We start from the raw sequence: 20,240 nt of genomic DNA on the forward strand, positions 1-20,240 counted from the left end.
GGGCGCCTCTTGGCCACAGGGTCCTAGTCTATGTTGAAGAGGTAACAGGAAACGTGGCTGATATGGAGTGTCTAAAAGACCCTGCTCTTCCTTTTCACTAACAGGCAACCCCCGCCTGGTTTTGTGTCCCCTGGAAGCTACCCATTCTTTTTTAGCTCATTTCCCACCCCCCCTTTATAGTATCTACATCAGCCCCACCCCAGAAAACTTCCTCTCTCTCCAGACCACACTGAACTCTTCAGTACTCTTAGACTCTACCCTACACCCCAAAGCAAAACATGCCAGCTCCCCAACGAACCATTATACTCACACCTTGTCTAACTGGATCAAGCAATTACCTTTCCATGTCAGCCTCTGCGCTGGGGCATCAGTGAAAGGTGTGTGGACAGGCAGGCACAGTGTCTGCTCACAGAGAACTATGGCCTCGCTTCTGATGGGGGGAAGGGATTGCATTTTTTTTTTTTTTTGGAGGGACTCACTCAGAAAAGGCTGGAGAAATGGCGCTAAAATAAACAAGCTAAGAACCAGTGATAGCATGAGCTGTGAAAGCAGAAAGCTTCCAGTCAGAGACCAGACCGGGAGAGAACAGAATGGTACTGGGGTGAAGGAACCAGCTCCTTTTGGGGCCAGAGCAATTCTGCTTATGGGAGTCAAGACCAGCTCCAGCGTGTGGAAGCCCACGAAGGAAAAATCAAAGCCCTTCAACAATTCTCTCGCCGGACACTCCCACCCATCCTGGAATGTTCTTAAGGTGACCCCCATGGCTGGATTTTGAGACAGCTGGAGTTTACAGGTGAGGCTGGCTCCCCTAAGAAGCTCTCACGGAGACGTCTTATCTTCCCACACCCCCACTATTGGAGGCTCAGTGCCTCAGATGTTTGCAATCCATCTGCTTCTCCTCAGGAGCTCAATGAAGTGGGTACCAGGCCTAGAGGGGGCCTGCGTGTGGAAGGTGGTGGTGGTGGGGATCCAGGCAGCCACCGTGTGAGAACTTTCCCACCATGGAGGAGATCTTGTCTTGACTCCCACAGTGTGAGCATTTCAGTCTGTATTATCTTGTGACAGGAAAGGCCTGGGGAGGCCCATTCCTGCCCAGAGCTCAACAATGAAGAGCTAGAGTTCACATCGTTCCAGGTGCAGTCCCAAGCACTACACCGATATTCCTCAAGCCACATCCTCTTTAACGGGCAGGCCCCACCATAAGCCATGCTTTACAGACACTCGGGTGCAATAGACTGGCTGATCTGTCAAGCCAAAGGCAGCAGGGCTGGTTTCAGCAACATCTTTCTCCCAGGCCCTACATGTTGCTCCTACAGGGGTTAAGGAAATGTGGGAAGACAGAAGCTGGCTACACTTTCAGAGTCAGCTGCCCCCCCTCCATCCCACTGATCGTCTGTCCCCTGGAGGCTTTGTGTACTCCCGGACCTGCTGAGGAAGAGTCCAGAGCACTAGCATATATCTGAGCCCCCCCTAGTCCTCACACTGACCCCACGAAGCATCCACACCTTATAGTGGGAGAGCATGATACCAGCTAGAATTCTCTCAAGTTCACACCATAAACTCAGAGGCTACAGCCACTCGTCCCATATGGCACAGGAAACAGCCTTGCCTGCCACCATAATCCAAGGCAGAGAAAGTACAATGCCAGTCCACTGCTCCTGCACCCTCAGTAGGTAAGACTCCCAAGTCTGCTGCAGGAGAAAGTACTTAGTAATTCCTGCTGCTTGTTCACAAGAGCCTCTTTGTTACCAGATTCTCACTGTTCACACAGACTGAGAGGGAAGCAAGGGACAAAGCAGGAGGCAGGGAAGAAGACCAGATCACAGAAGAGGTGACTTTGGATCATGTCTATATGGGCTTCAGACTTGGCTCCTGCCATCTTTAAGTTGGTTGCTCCAGGTCTCGGAGACACCTCTAGCCTGGCGTCTCCTAGTTCTGAGCAGGTCATCCCAAGCTATGTACTTGTCTCTTCCTGTGTTACTCACTCATCTTGCTGCTCTCTACACCACACTTACTTCAGGGCCACACCTGCCTGCTCTCCATGGGCCAGCCCTTCAGGATGGACACCCCTGGAGACTGGTCCTCAGTAGATCACTACATCCAGGGAGCTGGCTAGGACAGACAAAGAGCTGACAGAATACACTTTCCCTCCCAGCAGCTGAGCACACCTGACCTTATAGTCAGGACCCCAGATGTGCATAGTCAAGGCCCCTGGATGTTGTTACATGTGTATGTTGCTGGAGCAGACTGGGGCCTCAGGCATCTACCTTAGGAACAGGCATGGCCAAAAGCTGTGGGTGCTTTGGGGAGGCATGTAGTCTAAGGAGTCACCGTTCATGAGTCACGGAGCCCAGCATCAGTCAGTCAGACCTTAGTGTCTCATGATGTAGATGTCTAGTCTGTGCCCCCTTGGACCTGAGAGCACTTGCAGGGGACAGTGCTCAGCCTGGGGCTTTCTCTAGTGTCACAGGGTAGAGCGAGGTATGGAGAGGTTGCAGTTCTGAAGCAACATCCAGGGGAGATAAATAGGACAGACTCCCCCACCTTCAGAGGGACACGGCTAAGACCTTTGTACATAGCTATTCCAGGGTGCCAGGTTGAGACCAAGGCTGTCTGTCCTGGTGCTAATCCTGACTGGGTTGGCTCACTTGTCTAGACCCTCTGTAAATCCCCTGCTGTGGGTCCTGAGACCACCTCCAGGGAACTCCTGGCTGTAAGTGTAGGTTCAAATCCCCATGCTTTTTTTGTGGCCTTAGGCAAACCACTAACTACAGATTCTGCTTCCTCACCTGTCCTACAGATAACCACAGACTCGCCTTGAAGATTGGTGCATAGTGACAATCCTGGTTATAAAGTCACGTGTTGGTTGTAATGAACGGACCCTTTCTTTTTCCCCCCACAATAACAACTAGGCAGTAGTCAGGCTTCTCACAGACTCCAGAAATAAATGACGAGAAGCCTCTAGAGAACAGGAGGGGCAGGCAAGCCAAGCAGGCAGGTTGGCGAGCAGGGGGCTAGTCCCTGGATCTCAGCTCTGTTAACTGTGCCTGTAATCTTGGGTTTAGCTCTGCAATGGGCAGTATCATTTCTCCTATGTAGCAAATGTGTGCGCATCTGGACGTGCTGGGAACAGAACGTGTGTGAGGGCTCAGCTCAGATCCCAGAAACCTCTGCTGCTATAAGCAGCTGGCTCCAAAGGAAGCCAGTGTGCAGTCAGAGAGGGAGGTATGTATACTTGGGCAGTCAGGAGCTGGACCCCCCAAATGCTTCCCACTTCTTTATGATTTCCACGCTACCTGGACAACAGTGTTAGGCGGGAGCTCATTCACAAGCTTGTGGTTCCCATCCAGGCCAGCCTTCCTTGGCTGGGTCCCAGATTTATCAAAAGCCCCGGTCCTTTACACAAGCTCCTGGCAGCTGGCTGGGAGGTTTTCATTCACACTGAGGGGTGAGTGAGTCACTGCAGCTGCTGGTCCAAGGACGACAACCCTTCCCTCATTGCTGACAAAGACCAGTCCCTGCCTAAGTGAGTGGAGCCCTGAAGGTGGTGGAAGACCTTCCTTGTCATCTTCAGCTGATGTCCATCAAGGACATTCCAAAGATGGGATCCAGTGACTCCAACAGTCACAGGCGAGCAAGCATCACGGAACAGAAGAGATGATAGGACTTGTTGCCATGGTGGACAAAGGTAAACCCAATTGGCACCTGGTATGTGAAAGAGGAGAGTTCTATGGCCCTTTAAGAGAACTGGTACTCATAGAAGCCTAAAATAAATCTTATATAAATGCCAATTTCTTATGGGGCTTTTTTGTATGTTTTTAAATGTATGATATATAATGGGCTCTTTTTTTCCCCCCAGAATGCAGCCACTACTTAAACTCCATCTTAATTAAAGCTTGTTGTGCATTAAAGATGTGGTGGCAATTATATCTGAGATGTGAATACACTTGGCAAAGGGCGGGGAGCTGGCCCAGGAACAATTGCTCATTACACCGAATTCTGGAATCTACTGCCAGCCTGAGGGCGGCGGGCGGGGCCCTAGAGGCTGTCCCTGGGGGCAGAGGAACTGAGCAATGCATTGAACAGAAGCTGGCTCACCTTTCGCTCGTACCAGCTTGCCTACCCTCCTGTCTCAGCACTGGACCTGACAAGGAACCTATGACCCCAGAAGGTGCTAGAACCAACCAGACAGACCATGTCTCCCCCTAAGGAAAATAGCAAATAAAGTCTGCAGCCTCGTGCAGGCTGCCACAGGCAGAGCCCATAGGAGAACCGGTGGGCAGAGCACGGGCACAGTACAGAATGGGTGCAGGCTGTAGCCCAGGCCAGGACTTTGAGGGTGCCTCTGCCTGCTCGGATCTCTTGCTCTGCTCCGTGTGCCCCAGCCCATTAATCCACAGAGGACATACCAACAGCACGAGCATGACGGGGCCCTGGTAGATGTAGTCCACCAAGTCACCAGCTTCCTTTCCAAACCAGCACCTGCAAAAAGACAGGGAATGGAGGTGGATACAGATTCTCAGCTCAGAACTAGGTCTCATGTGACCCTCCCAAGCCCCAGGCTCCAGGGCAGTTCCTGGTAGCTGGCTAATCATACTAGCTACCCTAGCGAGGCCCTGCCCTGTCTTTTGTTGTGTCTGGTGGGACTGGCCTCCTGTGGTCAGTCTCAGAGCTTGCCTGGGGCCTCCAGGACTGGACATGCAGCAGGTACAGGGAAGCAAGGAAGAGCTGGGCTCTCCTTTACTGGTCCATGGGCTGGCTGTCCCGTGCCACCTGGTGTTCGTAGAACCTGTGCTGTGTGCCAGACACTTGGGGGCACAAAGCTGCAGGTGTGGATGTGGGACCTTCTTCAGCCTTGGGCCCAGTTTTTAGTCTTTGAGCTGAGATACAAACCAGGGAAGGTGCCTACTGCCTGGCCAGGTTCACTGACAGCTGGGGATGCTTTGGGACGCCGGAAGAAAGGCTGGGCTAAGTTTCTGGCTCTTGCAGCAAAGGTCATCCAGGGCAGGCCAGTCTCAGAGCACCCAACGTTGCTGGTGTCTGTCTGAACACCCCTGAGAGAAAACTTACCACCTTCCGAGGCAGCCCTCCACTTCCCGAGCATTCCGAGGCTTTCCTTGCGCTAAGGTCCTTAGATGTAACCCTATTCTCATGCCAATTAGCACCTCTTGCCCCTGTGACCTCATGGGGAATTGCTGTCATCTGGGCTCTCAAACCCTCCAGGCTGTCCCACTTACTGCTCATTCTCGTAGTAGAGTTTGCCAACTGCCCAGGCGACAATGATAGGGCAGGGTATGCCTGAAAGGAGAGACACACGATGCAGGGATGGACTCATGTGCACACACCCTCTTGTAGTGTCAAGGCAGGGCATCACAGGGGCCTGGGATGGTTTTGGGTCTTCCAACTACAGGCCACCTGTGACCCCCCCCCCCCCCGAACAGCTCTCAGCCATACAAGGTATGGTGTAGGGGACAAGTGTCTTAGGGCTGGTCATCTTGGGTAAGAGGAAGGCTTTCTGGAATGACTTCCAGAGGGTTTGGGGAGCGAATGGTGGAAGCAGCTGCATCCTGAGATGGTGCAGGGGTGGCTGGCAGAGGTGTACTTGGGCTTTGGTCAGGACTGCATAGGGGCAGCGGCTGGGGGTTGCAAGGGTGTGGCAAGGCAGGCTGGTCTCAGTTCTTGGCCTCAAGATGAAGGGAGGGGGGAGCATGGATTTTATCAACAGTGCTCCTCTCCCGGGAGGTCCTCCTGCCCAGGGATCCTCACACCATCCAATGAAGAGGAAGAGCCACTTGCGCAGGTGCTCCGTGGAGTACGTCATGACAATGGCCGTGTGCAGGTAGCAGCCCTCCACGAACATCCAGAAGAAGTTGGTGACCACAAAGTAGTTGAAGATGGTGGTGATGCAGCGGCACCAGACCTGCATGTGGGGAGGGGTGGGGTGGTGAGAGGCTGCTGGGGCAGCAGAGCAGGTCCCACGGGGAACCGAGGAATTCCCGGTGGGGTAGCTCAGGCTCCCATCCTCACTTCGGGGGAGCCCCTCTTCTGTGTGCCTCTGACCTCCTCTCCTCCCTAGCCTCTTCAGCCTCCTATTGCTTATGTGGTATAGGGGGTGGGACCAGGGTTTCCCACCTGCCAGGCAAGCATGCTGTCGCTGAGCCTACAGCTCTAGCTTTTTAAGAATTTTGATCATATTTTTATTTTGCAATAGGGGCTCACTAAATTGCCCAGGCTGGCTATGAACTCACTATGTAGCACAGGTTTGCTCAGAACTTATAAAAATCTTTCTCAGTTTCCCAAATAGCTGGGATTACAGGCTTGCATCACCGTGTCTGATATATGTTCAGTCTAGAAAGAGACAGTGGTTGACTTCCTGCCAGCTGACTGGGGCTGAATGAACACTTTTCAATGTCCCTTCGGCTACACAGCTAGTCAGACTGGGTTTCATTTAGGGATAGACTGAACTTTCACTTAAAAGGAAAGGATACAAGTAAGTCATGGTAGCACACACCTTTAATCCCAGGACTCTGGAGGCAGAGGCAGGCAGATCTCTGATTTTGTGGCCAGACTGGTCTACAGAGTGAGTTTCAAAGCAACAAGGGTTACACAGAGAAACCCTGTTTCAAAAACAAAACAAAACAAAACAAAACAAACAAACAAACAAACCAAAAACCAAAAACCAAACCAAACAAAACAAAAAACCAAAACAAAACAAAAAACAAACTGAAAAATGATGTGAGAGAAGCAAGTCAGAGAGTAGGATGGGGCCACTGAGGTGTTGGGGTTGGGGGATCCTGCTGGCTCATAGTGGGAGACTCTTGCTAATTTTGAGGCCTCTAAAAATCCAGGCACTTTTCTAAGCCCTGAGGTAGCCACCTTGTCCAGCAGTGAGGGGAAAGGAAGACATGAATGGGGGCTGTGCTTAGGACCACTGTTGTGTGCCCTATCAGCTAAGCTGGACCTGTCCCTGTTCCTCTGAGAGGAGATGCTCCCAAGAATATTGCATGGATGTAAGAAGGACAGGCACTGTCCCAGAGTCACACAGTGACCCCTCTGAGCCGGGATCCAAGTCATGGGCTTTCATATCTGTGGCTTTCTCCCAGGGTTCTCTATGGTCAATGTTAGCATGTGGAGGACGTGGAGACAGCAGCGGGCTGTTGGCCCCTGGGCACTGCTCCTAGGCTGAGCTGCTCGCTGTCCCATACCTCTGTCCCACAGCCTCCAGCCCTGGTTCTTTGAGAGAGTCTTTGTGGGTGGGAGGCTATGAACCCAAATACTAAGCTGCCATTTTTCCAGGTGACGTGTAGTCTCACTAATGCCAGGCTGAGTTAAGGATCAAACTAGAACAAGTGTGTGTGTGTGTGTGTGTGTGTGTGCGCGCGCGCGCGCGTGTGTAATTAAGAGCCAGGTCAGCCAAAGACAATGTACTGAGACCTCTATGAGGTATGGCAGAGAGTAGAGCTGGCCCTCTTCCAGGTTCAGTTTTACAGTGACTTGGGCACTCAGCAGTAACAGTTGACAAAAATCCAGGGGGTTAGGGGGACTGGGGCCATGGAGTGGACACACTATACCAACAATGTAACTTAACCCTCTGTGCTTCACTTTCCATGTCTGTGGAAGGGAATTAATCTCTTTAGTCCTACATTGAAAATTAAGCAAGAAAACCCTCGATGGAGGTTAAGGCCAGCTCCTTTCCTCTAAGGAACCTGCATTTGTAAGGTGGATGAGGGTAGGGGGTAAGGGGGCAGGAGACAGGGGCCAGGGGGCATGCAGTGATAGCTTTAGCTGGGAGCAACCCCCAAGGCCTGCCCCAGGGTAGGTTACTACATGAGATAGTCTAGGAACCGACAGGCAGCCAGACAGGCACCCCCCCCTCCCAAGTCTGAGGCTCCCGGAAGTGACCTCATTGCCCTCGTGCACTTCGTGGTCGATGAGTTGCAGCAGGAACCATGCGATGTTTCTCAGGATGAAGGTGGTGATGAGGTTCCAGTGGATCACATTCCGTAGGCAGCGGATACTCCTGTGGAGGACCAGGTCAGGGTCAGCCAGGTTCATCTGGGGTTCAGGCTGGGGGCCAGCAGGATAAAAACCAGCTGGGAAGGGCACTGCCTGGGATGAGGGCGGGGCTGAACCAGAGCCCAAGGACCCCCTGGTAGTCCCAGGTTGGCTTGTTCGCCACCCTTCAGGCAGGCTGGTGGTCATAGCCCTGGGGCCTGGATTAAACCTACTTCTGGCCACTGTTCCCGGGGACCCAGAATGGAAGAGACAATGTCTGGGAGAGACAAAGACAAGGAGGAAGCAGGGTGGAGGTGGACTCACCGCAGCACTAGGAAAAGCAGGAAAGCGGCCACCAGGGCCACCACGGAAACACAGTGGCCCAGGTAGTTGACAATGAGGGCGATTCGGTAATGCAGGTCATACTTCCTCTGCTGGACAGACAGATAGGCATGGGAAGACACAGGCATGGCTATGTGGGAGTAGGGCTGGTACTCCAGCTGTTTCTGCCCTGACCTTGGGACAAAAAGTGGCTCTAAGTATCCTCAGGCATCTGATCTTCCCGCTGGTGGCTCTGTTATCATAAATGGCTGATGTATGGAGGCACGGACTGTTTGGCACAGCTACTTGAGATTAGGAGGACCTACCTGGACAACTTAATGGCTCTAAATAAATAAATCCATACATACACAAATAAATAGGGCTGGAGTTGAGGATCAGTGACAGATAGCTTGTCTAGCATGTGTGGTCCTTGGTTTAATCCTCAACAACACACACACATGCGCGCACACACACATGTACACACTCATGCATACACACACAAGCATGTACACACATGCACACATATGCATACACACATGTACACACATGTACACACATGCACACACATGCATACACACAAACATATACACACATGCACACTCATGTACACACATATGCACATGCACATGCATACATGCACACACATGTGCATACATGCACACACATGCATATACACACAAACATGTACACACGTGTACACACATGTACACACACGCACACGCATGTACACACATGCACACATGTACGCACATGCACACACATATGCACACACATGCATACATGCACACACATGTACACACACACACACATGCACACACTCACAGAAACTATAGCCAGGTCTCCCAGCATACATTTTAGGGGTACGTTTGGATGTGAGCTATTGAGATACACTAGGGCTGCAAATGCAGATTAAAAACATGGAGACAGTGCCATGTCTGGGTTTAGCCTCTGCTCAGACATCTGCTGGCAGAGTAACTGAGGGTGAGATGACCTTTAGCAATGACAGGTGAACTACGGGACCAACCTTCCCTCTTGCCTTAGAAGCTGTGACCCATGGGGGTCCTGGAGGGGTAGGTTGGGACTGGTCCCTGAGCACAGCAATGAGGATGTGCAGTGCAGAACACAGTAGTACTCAAGTGGAGTATGGGTCAGTTCATCCTGTCTCACTGCCAGGAGGAAGGCCCGAGGGTTATTGAGAGCAAGCTTCTCTCTAGCCAGGCTGTATAGCGAGCGCTCCTCACACTCCCCTGAGGCCTCTCTGTGGAACACCTGGGCTCCAATTCTGTGGCTCCATTTCTCGGGAGGGGCCAATGTTCTGTCCCCTACACTTGGACTTCATTTGAGGAAAGGCTCCAGACCACCTGAGAGCTTCCTTGGTGGATGAAGGGAGTGTGCAGTTGGAATGTAACCATTTTGGGTCAGCAATGAAGCCCAGCTTGTTGGAGGTGGGGCTCAAGGGACAGTGTTTGCCTAGCATATATGAGGCTCTGGGTTGGAACACAGTACTAAACCTAAGAGCAAGGGAGGCTAGATCTTTGGCAGTATTGGCAAGAGCCAGTGCAGGGTGGCAAGGTCCAGGCAGGCCCAACTTCCTGTCGCGAAGGCTGTATTTTTTCCTCTGTGGGATGATAGAAGCAGAATGCCCGATGGGGAAAATGAGGCTCCACAGAAGGGAAAGAGAGTGCTCACAGAGTCCACTAGGGAGCACCGACTACACGGTGCCCTTTCTCTCTTTCACCTCACCAACCCAAGCTCTCTTGGAGGGGGACTCTGTGGAGGGTAGGAGATGCAGAGAAGGGGAACTGGGTGTCACCAAGGCTGACTCTGATGCCCATGAGGGCCTTTGTGCTCAGTCTGCGTCCTAACGCAGCGAGGACCTGGGGCAGGGGGGAGGGCACTCACCTTGTCATCCAAAATGGGTTCGCAGTGTGAGTAGTTGACCCTCGAGGCCCAGGTCCCGTTCTCCAGGCACTCTCTATAGGCATTCCCTAGAGAAGATGCCAACCACTGAGAGGCAGGTCGCCCTCCCACCTCAAAAGCCCTCCCTGGCTCCCTGGTACCTGCAGAATAAGGTCCACACTCCTTAGTTCTCCTGGACCTGAAAACACAATGCCTATCTGAAAGCTAATATGAGTCATTTATATGAAAATTACACATAGGGCTTTATCTTACTCAGTGACTGAAAGGCATGCTAAAGAAACCCATTTCAGACACACTCTCTGACGAGCTCTTTGTGAAGCTTCTTGCCTTTATTCCACAGCTACAAAACCGGACCCAATTGTGAGTCCTGGGTTATGGCTGAAGATTGGCTGCTTTTAGCACAACAAACAATTTCTGCTGCTTCTTCGATCATTTTCCGTGTGGGATTCATACTCTTCTCCGACAGCAGCGTTCTGCATTTCCACAATAGCCGCCACTTACACGGCATGTGCCTGCCTACCCAGGTGCTCTTCCAGCTGAGTCTAATGGACAAGACACGCTTGCGATTCAGTCTTTGTTCCAATACCTTTTCTATAGAGGAAGAGACTGAGGCACGGGGAGAATCGAGGTTACCAAGATGGCAAGGTTTGGCTCTGTTTTGTGTTCTTGACCTCTGAGCCACTTGGCTGTGTTAACACAGATGTTTGCGGATGCAGGGTTGTACTGCTGCCTGGGGGCTATGGCTGCCTGACAGGCCACTACATATTATATGTGTGTGGAGAACCAATGTCCACACCGAAGCCGAATGTGATGTCCAATAGGACATTTTAGAGCAGCTGTGTCCAGTGAACAGAAGCTGAGGTTTCCTCAAGGGCAAAGCATGAAGGTCAAAAATATTCAGATTCAGCTTCCAACCTGAGCTCTGACCCTGGATGTCTAGATTCAAAGCTGATCTCTCCATAACTCACCCCAACACCCTTCAGGCAGTAGTATACCTTCTCCCTGAGATCCCCCAAAGCCTCTCACCAGACTGCTCTGCATAGCTGTTAGCAGAGAGCTCACCTCCCCTTTGATTACAATTCTGATTGATCCATTGTTTGGGAGGGGGGGGTGATTTGTACCAAGGCTCTACTTACTGGCTAATGGGCATATGTTATCGGGTTTTCTTTTTTGGCTCATGTTAAATATACAATATAAAGCTAATTAAAATAAATAGCTTGGAGCACGGAGTCATAGAGATGGACAGGAAACTTTAGATTGTTTTTTGGAAGCAGTGAGCTCTGAAAAAAAATTAAGTTACTTAGAAACTCACTTCCGTTGAGCTGACAGTGAGCTCAAAGAGAAGAGATTATTAAGGAGTGCTTGTTGAAGAGCAGAAAACAATGGGGGGAGATTCTATTAGCTCAACTATTCTTTAATCTAGTGCTCTGAATGCATAGAGTTCTCAAATTCAGGGTTTGAAAAACTTTGCCTTCAGTGCCATCAGCATGAGACCCACCTTGCCAGCCAGCAGTGCCTCACCAGGATTGTTACCCTCAACAATAGACCCCTGGAGGGGAGCTCCAGGGCTAGTCCCCATTAGAAAGAGATGAGAGATGGCTCAGTGGTTACCAGCACAGGCTGACCTTGCAGAGGACTGGAGTCTCTATGCTTAATACCCATATGATGGCCCACAAACATTCCTACGCCCAGTTGCAGGGCATCCAATACCTGCTTCTGACCTCTTTGGGGACCAAGAACATACATGGTGTACAGACATACATACAGGCAAAATATTCGTAAGAAAATAAAATCTTTTCAAGGGACACAGACAGTGTCCGCCGCATTAGAAAAAGCCAGACTCCTAAGACACTTCTGTTCCTTTATCCAGTGACGTTTCTTACCTGGCATGTTGAGGGGACACTTCCCTTACTGTTGGCAAGGAAGGTGATCCTGGCCATGATTAAATGCCATGCATACTTTAAAAATAAAGTGTCTCTTTATTGCTCTCAAGAATGAAGTCCAACTCCCTAGGATGATGCTAAGGTTTCTCTACCCCTGGGTCCCATGTTTGCCTGGTACCCCAATCTCAGCTGGCAATCACGTGCCCAGATCACTGGTGCCTCAGCCCCCAAGACATTCTGCACTCCAACAAACTCCTGTTCATCCTCCACCTAGCCCCATGCCGTTTCCTCCAGAGGGCCTACTCAGCACTGTAGACCAGAATCCATCGTTCTTTTCCCTCTGAGAACCTCTTCTAGAGAGTCTCACTTCTCGGAACACAGCACTTCACCTTTTATTGCCCTTGGACTCCATTAACACATGTATTTTTGTATTACTGTGTGCACACATGTGCTTGTGTGTGCGTGAGTGCTTGGATCCAGTTTCACAAAGCAAAATTTAGTTTGACCACAGCTATAATGTTTGCCATTCTACTCTGTGCTAATGTATCCATTTGTTTCATACATAAATGCTAGTCGTGACCCACAAAATCGATTTTATGGTCTGTTATTGTCACAAAATCTGTGGTTTGAAAAACAAAAATCTATTTTAGAGCATTTGCAATGATTCTGGGTAGGCTCTGTCACTTTGAATCTAGCCCTTTCCTTTGCTATTGGACTTAAGCTCTCTGGTAGGCAGGCTTTGTATTGGAGCCACTGTGTGCCCCTCAGGAGCAGGACTTTGAGGACATGCGGCCAGCATCGAATTGACTTAGATTTGCTAAACATTCAAAATCATTGTCTGAGATGTGGGATGTGGAGGCGAAGAAGACTTCCCTCTGGGGCTTGATGCTGTCTGGGGGTGAGTTTCTGGGTACCAGAAGGCTGGAAGATAGATGTGCCTGTTCTTTGAGGGAGCTGTCTGCTACAACTAATGAGGGCACCAAGCCCTCAGGCACAGCCTCGGACAGAAGAGTGGAAGAGCCCTGCTCCCTCCTCCCCTTAAACCACAGGAGGATGGGCGCATACAGTCTGAGTTCAGATGTCCAGGCCAGAGTGTGGAGCTGGATAGAGAGCAGTGGGTACCTGTTACCACAGCAACACAGGTGCACCTGCTGAGAATCAATGTTGATGGTGTGCAGTGTGTCCTTCCAGGGGCATTAGGGTCTGGATGCTACAGGTGGGGATCCGCAGAGTGGCACTGGACTACTGAGCAACAGACTCTCCCCATTATAGGTGCCAAAACTTTGTTGATAGTTTCTCATTCAGAGGCACACCCGAGGTGGTTTGGAAGCCTGACTAGGAGATGGGAGCTTATCATCTCTTTCTAATTTTGTCTCTGGGTGACTAGGTGACCATGGCCAAGTCTTTCCCCCTTTGCTTTGGTTTCCCCTCTCAGAAAAAAAGCCATTCCCATTGCTTCCCAACTATACTGTTGTGACCTTCAGTAGGTTCTCTATCTACTAAGTGGGCCTTCCCATTTTGCTGAACGCTAAGCATGAAGCCATTCAGATAGTTCCAAGCATCTGTACTTCTAAAATACTCCCTCTATCACCACCTTGATCTCTCATATCCTCACTCATAAGATAGGGACCATGTAAAGCAGACTGACCATTTGGGGAAATAACTTAAGAGACAGGTTGGATATAGGAGAAAGAGTGAGTGAGGTTGTGTTGGAAGGAGGAGAGGTGTTGTCACTGGCTATTTGGGAAGACCTGTAAGAAGGTCAGGTGATGGTAGGGAGAAAGAGGGTAGAGGTGGCATTTATGGAAGTCAGTGAGTGGGTCGGACTATTCAGCACCACGGACAGCAGAACCAAAGCCTATCACTGTCTCCGTAGGTGGGAAGACCTTGGAGAGCTCCTGGCCACTTAGGTCACTCCAGTTCCTCTAGCAGTTGGCACAGCTGCTGTCTGTCACCCCAAGGGTCCAGTTGTTCATGTCTCCCTGGTCCATGCTGGGCTAGGATTGTTCTTTTTTCTGCTGATACCTGTTCTAAAAAGCCCTTCTTTCTCAACCAGCCCACAGGCCGCCTGCAGTGAGAACCTTTATCTATAGGCAAGAGATCTCCTAAAGCAAGGCCTGCATTTCCCTCTCATCTGGCCCCTTCTTAAGTGCTGAACAGAGCTGAACACACAGGGATGGACTAAGGCTGCTGATGTTGCCTAGGTTACTGGGGAACTCAAAGCACGAGAGACTCAGCGCAAGCCAAAAGGAGAGTTGGCAGCCTTGGATGCCTGAACCCTACCACGCCCCACAGCAGTATATGTGCAGGAGGCAACTAAATCTCTCACACACCCAATGACAGGCCAACCTCACTGTTGGAACTTTAGTTGCCAAAGTCCAAGCCCCTGTCCTGGGGGACGTCAGTCTTAAATGGCAAGCCCTGTAGAAGCATCTTTTACTTTCCAGACACAGTCTTTGCTGCTCTGAGGGGAGCACATTAGAAATTGAGTCAGGGGGCACCTCCTTGAGAATTTAAGAGGGAAAGAAACTTCTCTTTTGGTCTATTTGGGATGAAAGAGGGAAAGAAAGTTCTCCAGTGTTGGGCCTCCCCTGGGGAACACATCCTCCCGAGATGCCAAAGAGCCAGTTTATCTGAAAGGGGCTTTCCCCACTGCACCTAAGCTCCTTGCAACCAACCGTGCCATCTCTGCAGGGCAAAAGGCTCCCAGTGGTCACATTCCGAGAAGAAGATGCCTTAGGGACCACACAGCCCCATCTCTCTGTCGCCCGAAGTCCAGCTGCTCCAGGTAAAACCATTTCTTTACTGAAATATTGGGCCTTGACTGACTCATTTTCTTGCCTGGTGAGAAGAAAGACTATCCAATGTCTCTCCATCTACCCTTCGCTGCCTGCCCTGGGCAGTGGCGATGTACGGTGTGGTTAACTGTTGAGAGACCACTGGGAGGCATAGCCGGGGCTGGGTGGTTGAGACTTAGTCATGACGCCAACAGAAAGTTCCCTGAGCCTCCCAAATGAGGTGCACCTCCCTGAGAGAGTGGTCTGTACAGCCCAATGCTGCTCCAGCACAGGATGGACTGGATCTTGGACCCCTGGCACATCTCCTTGGTCTTATCATAGTCCTTAGGATGCAGGTGACCAGAGACTGGGAAGCTGGGGATGTTGACACTTGTTCACACTTGTTCACACTTGTTCTAGGTCAGAAAGGATGTTAGACTGAAGGTCTGAGTATCTGCCATTGCCTAAGTCAGACACTGGGTTAGACGGGGCCTCGTTGGAGTCATTTGCCTATGACACCTTGGGCCAGAGAATGCCCATCCCATTGCTGTTATGCTGTGTGGACACTACTCTCTGCATTTTAGCTGTCTACACTGGACCTAAAGCTTCTTAGTTCTACAAGGCTTTTCACTTATTATGTTCCACCATCCCATACTGAACAAAGTAGAGACAGCCACCTGTACTTACAGGAGACAATGGAGAAACCAAGTTATGGAGACACTGAGAAATTTGATGGTGGTCACACTAGGTCCATGAAGGAGGTGAGGGGACATCACTTCACTGTGGACATCACTACTCTCTCAGGCGAGGAACCTATGGGAGAGCCCCTACAGGGTTCCCTAGTCTCTACTCTGCATTCTGGCCATCCCTAGCAATGCTTAGTGGCCTGTGTTCCATGATGTTGATCTGCCATGATGCTAGCTTGAGAAGGGACTAAAAGGCAGTGAGCTGTGGACCCTGAAGCAGGGCTATTCTGGAACCATGAAATGAAAGGGAAAAGAGACCTTCCCAAAGCATAGAACTGGAGGTCCAATGTAGGGGATACCTTGCCAGAGGTAAGACAAGTAGCCATTATGAGAAGAGTTAGGCCTGGTTCTCAACCTAAGGCTCTTGCAAAGTAATGGCTGAGGTGGACCCATGGCTGCAAGGTCCTGGCCCCACCCCACCCCCAACAAGAGAGCAGCTTTTTGAAGGCCAGTCTCCTCCTAGCAGGTTTTGGGCATCAGACATACTCAGGTGGGATGGACAGTCTGCTTCCTTCCAAGACAACGTGCAGAGAGAACATAGCATCCCAGAATGATAGCCTCTGTGGTGTGGGGTGTCCCCCTCATGCCTAAAACAGGGATACACCTCCTTCCTGGCCCCAGATTGCTACCTGTCCCCCCCCCCCAATCTCCTCCTGCCCCTCGATGACCATTCCCTGTCTGCAAGCTCTGTTCCTTCTCCACTTTGACATGGCTTCATGAAGCCAGTGTCTTCTCTTCATACAGATCAGATAACTAAAGATGCAGTATCAATAATAGCAAGGAAATGAAACCGGCTTCAGAGAAGAATGGATGGATCTGGGAAGTATTATATTAAGTAAGGTGACCCAGCCTCAGAAAGAAAAAAAGAAGTCACACTTGATCCTTTTTATGGTTTGTGTGAATGTAAATAAGAGACTATGAGAGTGGACAGAGACTGTAAAGTGACATATATCAGGAGAAGGAGATGCTGAGGAAGATGTGTGAGCTGGGGTGACCAAGGAAGGATGGATATGACATGGGGTTGGGAAGGAGTTGCGGGGGCAGGAGGGTGGACAGGGAGAAGGAGAAATGGAAACAATAGAACCTAATTATTCTTATCCTCAAAAGAACAACAACAACAAAAGCCTACTAATATACTAATAGCGCGTACTAATGAAAACATACTGGGTCAGGAAGAGAGCTCGAAGCGGAAAGACACTCGCCCAGGAAGCCTGGCAACCTGATTTGATCTCTGAAATCCATGCAAAGAACTGATTGCATCAAGCTGTCCCCGGATCGCAACGTGTACACTGTGGCATGTGCCTCCACCTCCCACATCACTCACACACAATAACAAAATTTTAAAAGTCAATATCACGAATAAAAGAAAGAGAGCTAAGACAAAAAATCAGGAGGTGGCCGGTCGACAGGGAACCCAGCCCTGCACTGAGGCTGCCTCCTACATTTCAACCGGCTCCTTGCATCCCCCTGCCCCCTCAGGTACTACATAGGTGCCACCTTTCTGTCTGTGGGGCATGGCTGGAGGTGGTCAGCAGGGCCCAAGTGACTGAACCCGAGCACAGCTAGGGACGGGCCCTTTGGGGTGCTGGGGGAAGGAGTCCTGAGGAACAGGCCCTTTGGGGTGCTGGGCGGGGGGAGTCCTGGGCGCCAGACTTCTGCGGTTGCTGGTGGCAGTCAGAGGGAAGATAAGGGATGGTGCTGAAGAGAGGAGCAGGACAGGCCAAGGTTCCCAGTGACCTTGGACAAAGATTCAGATGGCACATGCCGAAAATGAAGCCGCACCCTTGCAGAATTCCTGGTCCCACACCCAAGTGCTATGGACAGTCAGTCAGCATCTTTGGGTCTTGCAAGAATGAAGGCCGCCAGCACCTCCATGGTCCTCCTCTTTCCTGCTCACAAACCCTCTCTCTACATGACACATGGCTGCCTCAGTTCGTCCAACTCCAGTAAAACGCTTCCTCCAGGAAGCCTTCCCAACTTACTGCCCATCCTCCCATTGGCTCTGGCAGCCATCACTGCTATTTCCCCTCAGGACAGACTCCCCTGTCTTCTGGACTCCTTCCACACAAAGTGAGTGGATGTTAAAGCATGGTCAGTCTTTCCCTAACTGAAGCAACAGGGCAAGGTGACTGGAGGCACATGGACAGTTGTAGGTACTGCTGGCCAGCGTCTCCACATCTGCTCTATCCCCCTCCTCCCCCACTATGTTTCCACATCTCATGTGATGGGGGAACCAACCCTGCCTTCCTTCTCTCTCAGGGGGAAAATAGTCTTCACACATAGGAAACTTCCTGCTTGTGGAAAATGATGAAAGAGTCTGGGGGTGACCACGTGTCCCCAAAGACAGAGGCAGCCCAGTTCCTAGTTCTGCAGCTTCTAACCCCTTACCCCAGAGACTCTGGTCTGTCTTGTACCCTCAGACCTGCAGCCTTAACAAATGCCACATGTTTGCTGTCCAGGCCCTCCAGGAAGTTCACTCTGCATGGCCCAGAGCCCGCTACAGCCCTCAGCCCAAGCTCTGACCATGCAAGTTTGGTTTATAAGCAATCTAAGGGCTCCTGAAGCCAAGGGCTTTGCAACTTTTCTTGACACCTCTGTCCCATGATGCTGAAGAGGGAATTCAAGACGTAGGACACCACTTGGTGGGAGGTTTCTCTGTCTGGGGGCTGCTTCCGTTTTAGGATGGGGTTCTGGGAAGCGAGGCTTCAGTCTTCTCCTTAGGTTAGGGTTCTCTCCCTGCCTCACAAATGCCTCAGTACATATTGGCCCCATTCTTTCCTCTTGACAGGGAAAAGAAAGACAAGGCAGAAACCAGTGCTCCTGTAAGAAGATGGGCTACATGCTGGAGAAGCAGAGGGACCTCAGAGGAAGCCACAGGACCATGGCAGAGAAGGAAGTGGGCGCCAGGACAGGGAGAGCAGGAAGACTCAGGTGATCTGTGGACAAAGAGGTCAGGGGTAGAGAGGGAATAATCAAAAATGGGGGGGGGGATTGGAAAGGCAAAGAAATTGAAGGAGAGGAAAGGAAAGAAGAGGGGAGTAGAGGAAGTAAAAGAGGGGAAGAGAGAACAGTGGGGGAGAATACTGGGGGACATGGATGGAGAGAATCCATGTGAATAGGGAGGTGGAGTGATATGAATTTAAGTGCTGTCTCTCCAGTAAGCTATTGCTGGAAACCCACTTCTTTTCTTTTCTCCCTATAGGTGGGAACCTGAGACCCAGGAAGGATGGGGCCTCACCCTGGATTATACCATGCATGGACACGCTCGGATTGGTTTTAGCTGCCCGGGATTTGAACCTAGGCTTGGGAAGTCTAGGGGAGACCGGTCTACCTCTAGTTGGTGTCTTAAGACTCCGGGCAGTCAGAGCTTGAGCAAGCAAGCTGGAATCACCACATTCTCTATTCCTCAGACTGCCTGCCCGAACAGTAGATGAGAGCTCCTCCCTCCAGAAACCACTCCGACGAGCTCCAGACTGAGCAGCAGTGGCTCTTCCCACTGCATCCTCTGTTCCTCAAGTCTACTTCCTTAATTTAGTGACTCCAGGAGCTCTCCTGTTTTTAATTGGTGCATATTAATTATATGAAATCGGTATATATTAATTGTATGAAATAATAGTTTTCATTATGTCCAATGTCCTTTCCTGATTTTATGATTATCATGTGTGGTGGTGGTGGTATGTATGTGGTGTGTGTGTGTGTGTGTGTGTGTGTGTGTGTGTGTGTGTGTGTGTGTGGTATGTGGGGTGTGTGTGTGTGTGAGTGTGTGGTGTGGTGCATACATGCACATGCAAGATGAGGAGGTCACATGCCACAGCACACATGTGGAAGTCAGAATACAACTCTGGAGTCAGATCTCTTCTTCCACCTTTTCGTGGGTTCGAGGGATCCAACTCTGGTCCCCAGGTTTGTGGGCTGACATCCTCTACTCAATGGGCCCTCTCACCAGCCTCTTTCCAATATCCTGTTTTTTTGTTTGTTTTTGTTTTTGTTTTTGAGACAGATCTGGAACATGCTGTGTAGACTCACAGAGATATGCCTGCCTATGCCTCCCAAGGGCTGGGATTAGTAGCACACATCACCACACCCAGCCCTCCAAGATCCCTTCTACAAAACCCTTCTCTGATTAGCCTGGCAGCGCTGTGGTTTAGGATCCTTGCTCCTTTAGGAGATAAGTTACTTTAGGTCTTCAAGCCTCTGTTTCCCCATGTGTAGCATGAGGATAACCCCAAGTCTCCATCTCTAGGCGTGGTAAGTAAATTGAGAGGACAGGTGTGCCAGGGCTCAGGGTAGTAGAAGGGACACAGGTTCTAAGGTGGTTCTCCCATGGACTCCAGTTGTGTGACCCTGCCTGAGTTCCTTTCCTCTGGTCATTGTTGGCTGTGGCATCTGGCGATACTCTCTGCATGAGGCCAGTGACAGCTCTGATGTGCTGACACTGCCACGGACTGGGTGTAGCACTGACACCTGCTTCCACACCTTCCCACAGCTGCCGAATACCTCACCCTCACCCTGGTGTCCTGGTGCTCTACTGGGCTGTTGCTACCCAGACAGCTGTTTCTTGGATGCCTCTGCTCAGAGGTTCCCTTAATGCCTCAAAG

At 50.8% G+C, this 20,240-nt stretch overlaps 1 protein-coding gene across 5 annotated transcripts in view; it reads right to left on the reverse strand.

Annotated features, from left to right (window-relative positions):
- Positions 1-20,240, reverse strand: part of Crhr2 (corticotropin releasing hormone receptor 2) — a 44,476-nt gene that overhangs the window by 4,916 nt on the left and 19,320 nt on the right. For 2 of the 5 annotated variants that reach the window (XM_021189989.1, XM_021189992.2), the window contains 6 exons: positions 10,219-10,304; positions 8,320-8,426; positions 7,903-8,020; positions 5,767-5,920; positions 5,238-5,298; positions 4,410-4,482 (listed from right to left, as the gene is read on the reverse strand). In XM_021189989.1, coding sequence (XP_021045648.1) covers positions 4,410-4,482; positions 5,238-5,298; positions 5,767-5,920; positions 7,903-8,020; positions 8,320-8,426; positions 10,219-10,304 — 599 coding nt within the window. Of the gene's footprint in view, positions 1-4,409; positions 4,483-5,237; positions 5,299-5,766; positions 5,921-7,902; positions 8,021-8,319; positions 8,430-10,218; positions 10,305-20,240 lie in introns of all 5 variants that reach the window. The other 3 variants (XM_021189988.1, XM_021189991.1, XM_021189993.1) reach the window with 2 other exon arrangements.

This window comes from Mus pahari, chromosome 2 (assembly GCF_900095145.1).
Source record: "Mus pahari chromosome 2, PAHARI_EIJ_v1.1, whole genome shotgun sequence".
Classification (NCBI taxonomy): Eukaryota; Metazoa; Chordata; class Mammalia; order Rodentia; family Muridae; genus Mus; species Mus pahari.